Genomic DNA, 9,142 nt, shown 5'->3' on the forward strand with positions numbered 1-9,142 from the left:
GAGACGCGGCTTGTAACATCTACGTATTGTATTGGGTAGTATTGTATTCTCCTGAATACAAAGCAAAACGGGTTTGTGTTGTAAGCGACGTCACAACGCATGCGCCACCGGCGATCCAAATATTGTATGGTAGCTGCAGTTACTCCCCCTCGAACAACTTCCGGTCAAAACATCGAGCTGTCAACATGGTTTGCGAAAAATGTAAGTTTTCTTTCACCAAAAAAGAGTATCAATCGTGAGGTTGACCATGGTTGCTGTCTGAGAGATTCTTTTTCATTCTATTAGCCACCATCTGTCAGTTTCCAGTCCGAAGATTATGCACAATATGAAGGCAAACTTGGAATTTTCAGATTTTAGCAATGGTTTTTTTCGCAGATACGCGGATCGTCAACATAAAGCTTCGTTAGGTATTATGAAAGTGATTGTGGTTTTTTTTCTGTGTTTGATTTCAACAATCTCATCATGATAGTGACAATGATGGTGACAACTATGAATGTTGTTCAATGTTCTCGCTTCTTTAGTCTTTACTGAGTCGAGCAAAACGGTTCATTTTTCGACGTCTCTACAACGTTAGAATGTTGAACTTGAAGTTTAGACTTTTACATTTTTTCAGAGACTATGGTATTGTTTAAGTATTTCCGAATGTACGTACGGAGAAACTCTAAGTATTGTATGTGTTTTTTGTTAAGATTGGATAAAAATCGAGTACTTTGTATCACCTCAGTATAAGTGGGGTCCACATACGTAATCTGGGGGGATGGGATGATAAAATCGAGTGTTTATTTCATCGAAATGATTTTTAAAAGTTATAAAATCAGAGCCACATTTGATTAATACCGGTTAAAACCAGGTGTGCCTGCTGGGAAACAGCACCCCAATATCGAGAATGATGACAGGAAACGTCAGACATAGGTTTTTTGGTAATCTTGAACTTTAAGTGTTTTAAATTCATAGCTCAGAATCCAGTGACATTCTTTACTTATTTTTGATACAAGTCCCTGTAATCAAGCTAACGAACATTTGTCGTGAAATTAATTGAAGGATTGAGCTCCAAACTTAATCATAATTAATTAATTTGGTTGTTTGATCGACGAAAATGACACGAGAATGGCTTTGTTGTCAACCAAGGGACATCACTAACTGACTAAGGCAACAGGAGTTGTCTCCCCTGTCGCCGCTTAGAATAATTCCTTCTTTGACGCATGTAAACAAAATGCATTCCGAGCATTCGTACAGTTCATTCCTGGATCCCAAAGGGATCTAAAATAACTTGTTATGTTTACAAGTGCAGGTCCTGCAAATTTGGAGGCTTAAAAATTTAAATGCCTCTGAATTCTGAGCTATGAATTTAACATACTAAAGTTCAAGATGACCGTTTTTTTCTGTATACTTGTATTCTCTACAATCTCTACTCCCTGTATGAGTGTATCCATGTAGAATTCCATCAGTGTTACTGTTACTGTTAGTGTTATTTTACCACATTTTTTTCTCCACTTAGGTCAGAAGAAGCTGGGAAAAGTTATCACCCCTGATCCATGGAAGACTGGTGCAAGGAATACCACAGGTCAATAGTGGTGTGTGTGTGTATGAACTGTGATATTGCATTGCGAATGAGATAAGATTGAGATCTAAACAACAAAATGACTGTGGTGGGTGCATGAGATGAACAAAGTTTGAAAAAACAAAAGAATTTTGTATTCACCAATATAAGGACAGCACATATTTAAGATTGAGTTTTTAAACCTATACTAAGTACTTGTTGCCTTTTGCTTAAATTTTCCTAGCCAAAACAAAGATAGTGATGATCACTGCAGACATAAGTTATCATATCTAATATTTTCATCCTTTACAGAGGGAGGTGGACGTTCGGTTGGTGAAAACAAAGCGCTCACTGCCAGGAAAAACAGGTAAGGATCTCTGTGCATTGAATTCTCTGTGTTCTCTTGCTTCTATCTGCAAACATACATATATCTATATATACTAGATGAATACCCGCTTTGCCGGGTACGGCTTCGCCGGGAAGAAGTCAAGCCAAATACCCGGCTGTGCCGGGGACCCGGCCTTGCCGGGTGTAAAGCCGGTGTACCGCACGAAGGAAGGGAGATAAACGCGCAAAACACTGGAGAAGAGTAATACCCGGCTTCGCCAGGACAGTGACCTTCTAAAAATAGTATAACGGCAGGGATGTCGTTAGGCGTCGGACATCGGACATTTAACGATGAAAATCCCCAAATGTCCGATTCACATTGCCGCATGTCGGTCAGATGTCCTATCGTTTTAGCCTGAGCGTGGTCATTGTCCGATATGTACTCCATTCCTTCGGACAGCGCGATATTCGTAAATTTTCATTTCAAGATACAAATCTTCTAAAAGACCGAACGCTCTCTGCAGGTGACACTGAAGTTGCCAGTGCCGCGTGCGGATCTTTTCTTTTGTCGGGAATTCCCGAACCGTTTGCGGTATGCGCCGTTTGGGTATAACCGTCTCGGAGTGCATGCTACAGGAGTACGGGAGACAACTCCAACTGACTAAATTTGTCGTCTGCTTTTGTTTTCGATACGAGACGAAGCACTGAATTATGACGCTGAAAAAAAAAAATAAAGCCTGGAAAAGATCAGCATTAGACAGGGTTCGTACGCTCCTTGAATCTCCTTGAATCCCCTTGAATTTTCAACCCCCCTTTTCAAGGACCTTGAATCTCCTTGAATTTGGAGAAAATTGGTCATTCTTGTGTTTAACCTCCTTGAATTCTGAAGTGCAGGGAAAAAAAAAAAAATTTAATATTAAAGTTTTTCAGCAAAATGAAGCAACTTGACATTTTTGTTCGTTGCTGGAACAGGCAGCAAGTCCAAACGGAATACTACGCTTCCAAATTTCTTGGACATGCTTATGCAACCACCCTGATTGATTCTCTGGAGCCTGCCATGGTGGAGCTGGGATACCGGAAATACTCCTTGAAAACTCCTTGAATACTCCTTGAATTTCACTGTCAGGTGTCTGTATGAACCCTGTTAGATCAAACCGATCATTTTGTTTTTCAACTTTTATCCAAATCATGCAGTTTGTAATCAAAGTAAGAGCTCTGAAGTTGTTCATGTTGGTTTCTTTTTTGTGGTTTCTCTCAGTGAAACTACACTAATACAACACTATACGCTCACTGTGTTGATGTATTTACTATATTATGTGTGTGTTCTACAGCGCGCGCACGTGGGTGTGTGTGCATGTGTGTGTGGGCGCATGACTTTGGAACAATTCCATGGAATGTGTTATATGGCGCAAATTCATAATGTCCTATTACACTTTCTGAAAGTGGTCAAATGTCCTATTGATGCTGAAGAACTCAGGACATTTGTCCTATAGGTATGAATTTGTAGCAACATCCCTGAACGGGAATATGGATTGAGCGTTGTCGACGGTGACCTTCTAAAAATAGAAACGGGAATATGGATTGACGCCACACGAAGGAAGGGAGATAAACGCTGAAAACACTGGAGAAGATAAGGAAGAGTTACTGGGAATGGATCCAGAGAAAAACCAAAATCGGTTCAGCGCTGCGCGCTGAGAGCATGTGTTGAAATATCTCATCGACCAGGTTGTGTCCGGAGTGTAGCTGAATATGCCCACCAAATTTGAAACAGATCCATCGAGAACCTTGGGCGTGCATCGCGGACACACACACACACACACACACGCACACACGCACGCACACACGCACACACACACACACGCACACACACACACACACGCACACACACACACACACACACACACACACACACACACACACACACACACAGACACAAGTCGTATATATATATATAGAAGGTGGCCGAGTGGTAACGCACTTGCGCTCGAAATCGAGAGGTTGCGTGTTCGACCCTGGGTCGGGCCGCTATTTTCTCCCCCCCATTCCAAACCTAGATGGTGGGTTCAAGTGCTAGTCTTTCGGATGAGACGAAAAACCGAGGTCCCTTCGTGTACACTATATTGGGGTGTGCACGTTAAAGATCCCACGATTGACAAAAGGGTCTTTCCTGGCAAAATTGTATAGGCATAGATAAAAATGTCCATCAAATACCCGTGTGACTTGGAATAAAGGCCGCGAAAGGTGAACATTCGCCTAACAGGCTTGAGGTTTGCTGGTCGATGTGAATGCGTGATATATTGTGTAAAAAATTCCATCTCACACGGCATAAAGCGCTTTGAACTTCGGATAAGGCGCTATATAAATAAAGAGAATAATAATAAAAAATAAAGACTAGATGAATACCCGCTTCGCCGGGTACGGCTGCGCCGGGAAGAAGTTGAGCCGAATACAGCTGGGGACCCGGCTATGCCGAATACCCGGCTGCGCCGGGGACCCAGCTATGCCGGGTGTACGCCAGCTTTGCTGGCGCACCGCACGGAGGAAGGGAGATAAACGCTGAAAACACTGGAGAAGATAAGGAAGAGTTACTGGGAATGGATCCAGAGAAAAACCAAAATCGGTTCAGCGCTGCGCGCTGAGAGCATGTGTTGAAATATCTCATCGACCAGGTTGTGTCCGGAGTGTAGCTGAATATGCCCACCAAATTTGAAACAGATCCATCGAGAACCTTGGGCGTGCATCGCGGACACACACACACACACACACACAGACAGACACAAGTCGTATATATATATATAGATTTATGATCACATTTTGTCTGCAAAACATGTCCATGCAGATTTGGTGAAAGCATAGACATTCTTTTACTGAATATGTCTTGTGAAATTCTTGCTTTGTGTAATGATGAAAATGGAATGAAGTGAAAAAAATATTACCGGCTTTTTGCATAGCTTTCTGATTTTTTGTTTGTTTGTTGTTTTTTTGTTTTTTGTTCGTGGGCTGAAACTCCCATGGCTTTTACGTGTATGACCGTTTTTACCCCGCCATTTAGGCAGCCATACGCCGCTTTCGGAGGAAGCATGCTGGGTATTTTCGTGTTTCTATAACCCACCGAACTCTGACGTGGATTACAGGATCTTTTTCGTGCGCACTTGGTCTTGTGCTTGCGTGTACACACGGGGGTGTTCGGACACCGAGGAGAGTCTGCACACAAAGTTGACTCTGAGAAATAAATCTCTCGCCGAACGTGGGGACGAACTCACGCTGACAGCGGCCAACTGGATACAAATCTAGCGCGCTACCGACTGAGCTACATCCCCGCCCTAGCTTTCTGATTGACTTGCAGCACTCAAGTTTCTTTTTTCTGTCCTACTTTGTTTCTTATTTCCATAGGACAGGAACATGTGTCACATGTTTTGAAATATTTGGTGAAGAGAGCCTGTTTGTCACTGTCGGTGAGTTTATCTTTCTGTCATTTGTTCTTCACAGGTTCAACCCATACTCTGGAGGATCATTTGCGAAATGTCGCATCTGCAAGTCTTCCGTCCACCAGCCAGGATCACACTATTGCCAAGGTAGGTTCTGAATGTTGTTGTTCTCAACGCCGAACACAGCTGAACAGACGTATGACGGCTTACTAGTGCCAAAACCTAGGGTTACCATTTTCACGTGAAAATTAGTAATTAACAGTGTTAATTACTAATTTTCATTTTTGCCTCGTTTTCGGTCACAGTAGTCGGACTTTAAGAATCCGCACTGAGAGGCTTCAACGTTCGGCAAACATCACTCTCACACTATTTCTAAAATATCTTTTAATATAAGACCTTATCGAGCACGTTATCTGACGGGAAGATGCATGTCACTGTTTTCTGCAATAGCGCTTTCCTTAACGTTGTTTTGGGTATCTTAGAAAAGAATAATCGACCCCGAAAACTTTCGAATCGAAGCTGTTCGTAGCAGATGGACTTTTGATCAGCTGTGGTCTCACACTTTCACAGATATCTTTCAATATAATTCCTTATTCGACAAGTTGTCGGGCAGACAGCCGTACCTCATATTTGTTTCCACTACCACACTCATAAATTTGCTTTGTAGTGTATTAGTGAAGGACAATCGATCCGAAAATGTTCGAACCGAGAGAGGAAAAATGGCGGCCGGCCGGACATGTGCTAAAGGTCCGACCAGACTGATCTCTTCGGTCAAGACTCACACACTTTCACAAATATCTTTCGATAGAATTCGTTATTCAACAAGTTGTCGGACAGACAGTTGTATGTCACGGTTATCTACACATGCGCTCAGCTCTTATTGTTAATTTGCATCGGATTAAAGAACTATGGACCAGAAAAGTTTCGAATCGAAGGATGTTTCGCTCTGGCCGGTGTAACAGTCGCACATGCGCATTGAGGCCCCACCGTCACGAGGCACATGAAAATTAGTAATTAACGCGTGAAAATTACTAATTTTTAGTTTTGGCGCTAGTAAGTTGTCAGGAAGTGAGTCAAAACTGAAAATTAAACATTAACACTTGAAAATTAGCTAAACACACGTGAAAATCAGTAATTAACACGTGAAAAGTAGTAATTTTCACATCATAATTGTAATTTTCTCGTGAAAATTAGTAACTTTCACGGCTTAATTACTAATTTTTAGTTTTGGCGCTAGTAAGCCGTCATACAGACGCAGGCAGCTAAACATTGTCAATAATTTATGCTGCTGAACCTTGTGTAAATTGTTCGTCCAAGGGAAGTAATAGGGTCAAACTTTGAAATTGTTTCCCTTGGATCATTGCTGTTTGCTAACAAAACAGACTATTTGTATGTTATCTAGCTTTGGAACAAAACAAAACAAATTAGTTTTGAGTGATTTTTAGCTTGTGTCCATGAGCATTGGTCATCATTTCAAGAGCTTCCTTCAGCTTATCATAGTTTCAAAAAACTTATCACTCTTACCATATTTGTTCCAAACTGGAAAAAGATGTCGTGAATATATTTGTGTGATGTTATTGGAGATTATTAGTGTATAAAAAGTCCCTCTCTCCTCAGATTATTGTGAAAACTGGGAAGAATTGAATTCTTTTCTGTTCTTGTAATGTTGTTGCTTTTCATTCAATGTTTTCTGAAAATAATTATTTTGTTTTGTTGCGACTGTGCAGGCTGTGCATACAAGAAAGGAATCTGTGCCATGTGCGGCAAGAAGATCATTGAGACAAAGAACTACCGCCAGACATCCGTTTGATTTTGTAGAGACAAAAAAAATCAACACTTCCGGTACCAAGCGGGCTGGACTGTAGGAATGGACAATGAAGGGTAGTGTATTGTGAGCATCTGTTGACACTATGGGGGTATGTGCTCAAGAACGTGTCCAACTGTATGGGATCTAAGCCCTTGATGGGATTGATTGAAATCTCTAACAAATCCCAACTTCAGCCAATCCAACCCAGCACTTAGTTCCCACTCAGTTTGGCACTTTTTCTTGCCCACTACTCCATGTCGCAGAGTGTGTGAGAATCCTGCATAAATTGCACGACAGATTTTGAAGCTACACGGTGATAACTCTCAGCAGGTGAAAATTGATTGATGTTCAGATTTTGCGCCATTAGAACACTTTGTGTGTAATTAATCTCTTTTAAAACTGAATACAATGTCGTTTTGTGGAGGTAAAATAAACTGAAGAAGCTTTTTGCTTATTTCCCATGAATTTGACAATGTTTACAGTGCAGAATGTCAGACTTGTTTGACTATTTTCTAATTCCACAGTCCCAGTGCGTTCCAGAAACACTAAATTACCAAACTAAGAAAGATTGAACAAATTTGAAAATTGTTTTGCTTTTTGTTTGGCATCTTTTGTTTTAGAATATGACAGTAACATCTAGTTTTGTCAGAAAATTCAATCGTATCATGTTTTCTGCACCATTCTCACATCAGTTTAACTGTACAATTTTTGTTCTGAGCAAAGTGTGGCCGTTTTCCCTGACTAGAATAATTTTGTTTTGACATTTGGAGCAAAGTGTATAATTTCTGACTCTGCTATAACAGTAAGGTGTTGCTCATTCCTTGTGCTTGTAGTTGTTTTGGGTTGGGTTTTGATACTGGTACTCGTAATCTCGACTCTACTTTGGTGCAGCCAGATTTATGTGCCGCAACTAACATTGATATAAGTGGATGTTCAATTTGAATTTTTTTTTTATCAATATTTCAATGTCAATTTGAAATGTGTAGAGATGATGTGGCTGTTAAGCATGGCAGACCAGCACTGAAATTCAACTGTTTTAACATCAGCTTAATTTTCTGTCACCTGCTTTGGAGCATCAACTAATCACACTTGAGAGAGGGAGAGAGAGGTAGATAGAGAGAGGGAAAGTGTGAGTGCATTTGTCTTTACAACTGTTTTTGCTCTTGGTCTTAAACTTGGGTTATCATGGTGAACCTGTGTATTCTATTGTATTTTGCGGTTGAAAAGCAAAAACGTTGGCCTTCAGTGAGCTCCCACAAATCATTCATCACCTGAAAAGAAGTTTTGGGGGTTTGTTTGCCATAGGTGTTTGTGACAGTGCATTAAGAGTTTACATTTTCTTTCCACTTTCCAAACATATCTGTTCTCAAATATGTACAGTGTATATGAATTATTTTTATGTTTCTTATTCATTGTATTAAGTGTTTTGACATATTTTACTGACACAAGGAGAGATGGGAAAAGAGAGAGAAAGCGTGTGTTTGTGTGTGTGCACATGAATGTGTATGCTCCTTTCAGAAAGGAGATTTTGCAGAGTAGTTTGCAGGGATTTATGTTGTATGAATATTGATTTATTTGTTACTTTAGATTTATGTCAAGAGTAATAAATGTGTGCATGAAACCCCAGCTGGTATTTCTGTCATTTATCATTTTCTGGAAAATTTTCATTTTCATACACTGACACTTTAACCATTGACTCTCCTTAAGCTGCAACTTTGATAGTGAGAAATAATTCGACCATCATGAAGAAGATTTAGTATCCAGCACAGCATGCATAAACCACTTGCATGTAACCACAAGGCAGGCAGATGAGTAGCAACAATGGTCATTTGGGTTAAGTTGTCCTTGTGTATAATTGAGACAGTGACTGCAGTCACTTGAATGTCATCAACATGAATAATTCATAACACTGACTTCCCATGCATAACCTATGATATCTTGCTTTACTTTTTGATGGAGTTGACAGCATTACCAGGAAGACAGGATATTGAGTGGAGAGCAGGTGGTGCCGATCAGTTAACACAAACGAATCGTTAACGC

General features: G+C 40.6%; 1 protein-coding gene across 1 annotated transcript; it reads left to right on the top strand.

Annotated features, from left to right (window-relative positions):
- Positions 1–144: 144 nt before the first annotated feature.
- On the top strand, positions 145–8,728 carry LOC138953914 (cysteine-rich PDZ-binding protein-like). The gene is made up of 5 exons (XM_070325899.1): positions 145–201; positions 1,499–1,564; positions 1,853–1,907; positions 5,357–5,442; positions 7,023–8,728. Exons 1-5 carry the CDS (start codon positions 186–188, stop codon positions 7,103–7,105), a joined length of 306 nt encoding a protein of 101 aa, XP_070182000.1. The 5' UTR covers positions 145–185; the 3' UTR covers positions 7,106–8,728.
- Positions 8,729–9,142: the final 414 nt, after the last annotated feature.

Source organism: Littorina saxatilis, linkage group LG17 (genome assembly GCF_037325665.1).
Source record: "Littorina saxatilis isolate snail1 linkage group LG17, US_GU_Lsax_2.0, whole genome shotgun sequence".
NCBI lineage: Eukaryota > Metazoa > Mollusca > Gastropoda > Littorinimorpha > Littorinidae > Littorina > Littorina saxatilis.

Excerpts from the sequence above, each read along its gene's own strand:
- LOC138953914 (XM_070325899.1), top strand. Across the intron at positions 1,565-1,852 it reads TGGTGCAAGGAATACCACAG|AGGGAGGTGGACGTTCGGTT; the intron begins GTCAATAGTGGT and ends CATCCTTTACAG. Across the intron at positions 1,908-5,356 it reads CTCACTGCCAGGAAAAACAG|GTTCAACCCATACTCTGGAG; the intron begins GTAAGGATCTCT and ends TGTTCTTCACAG.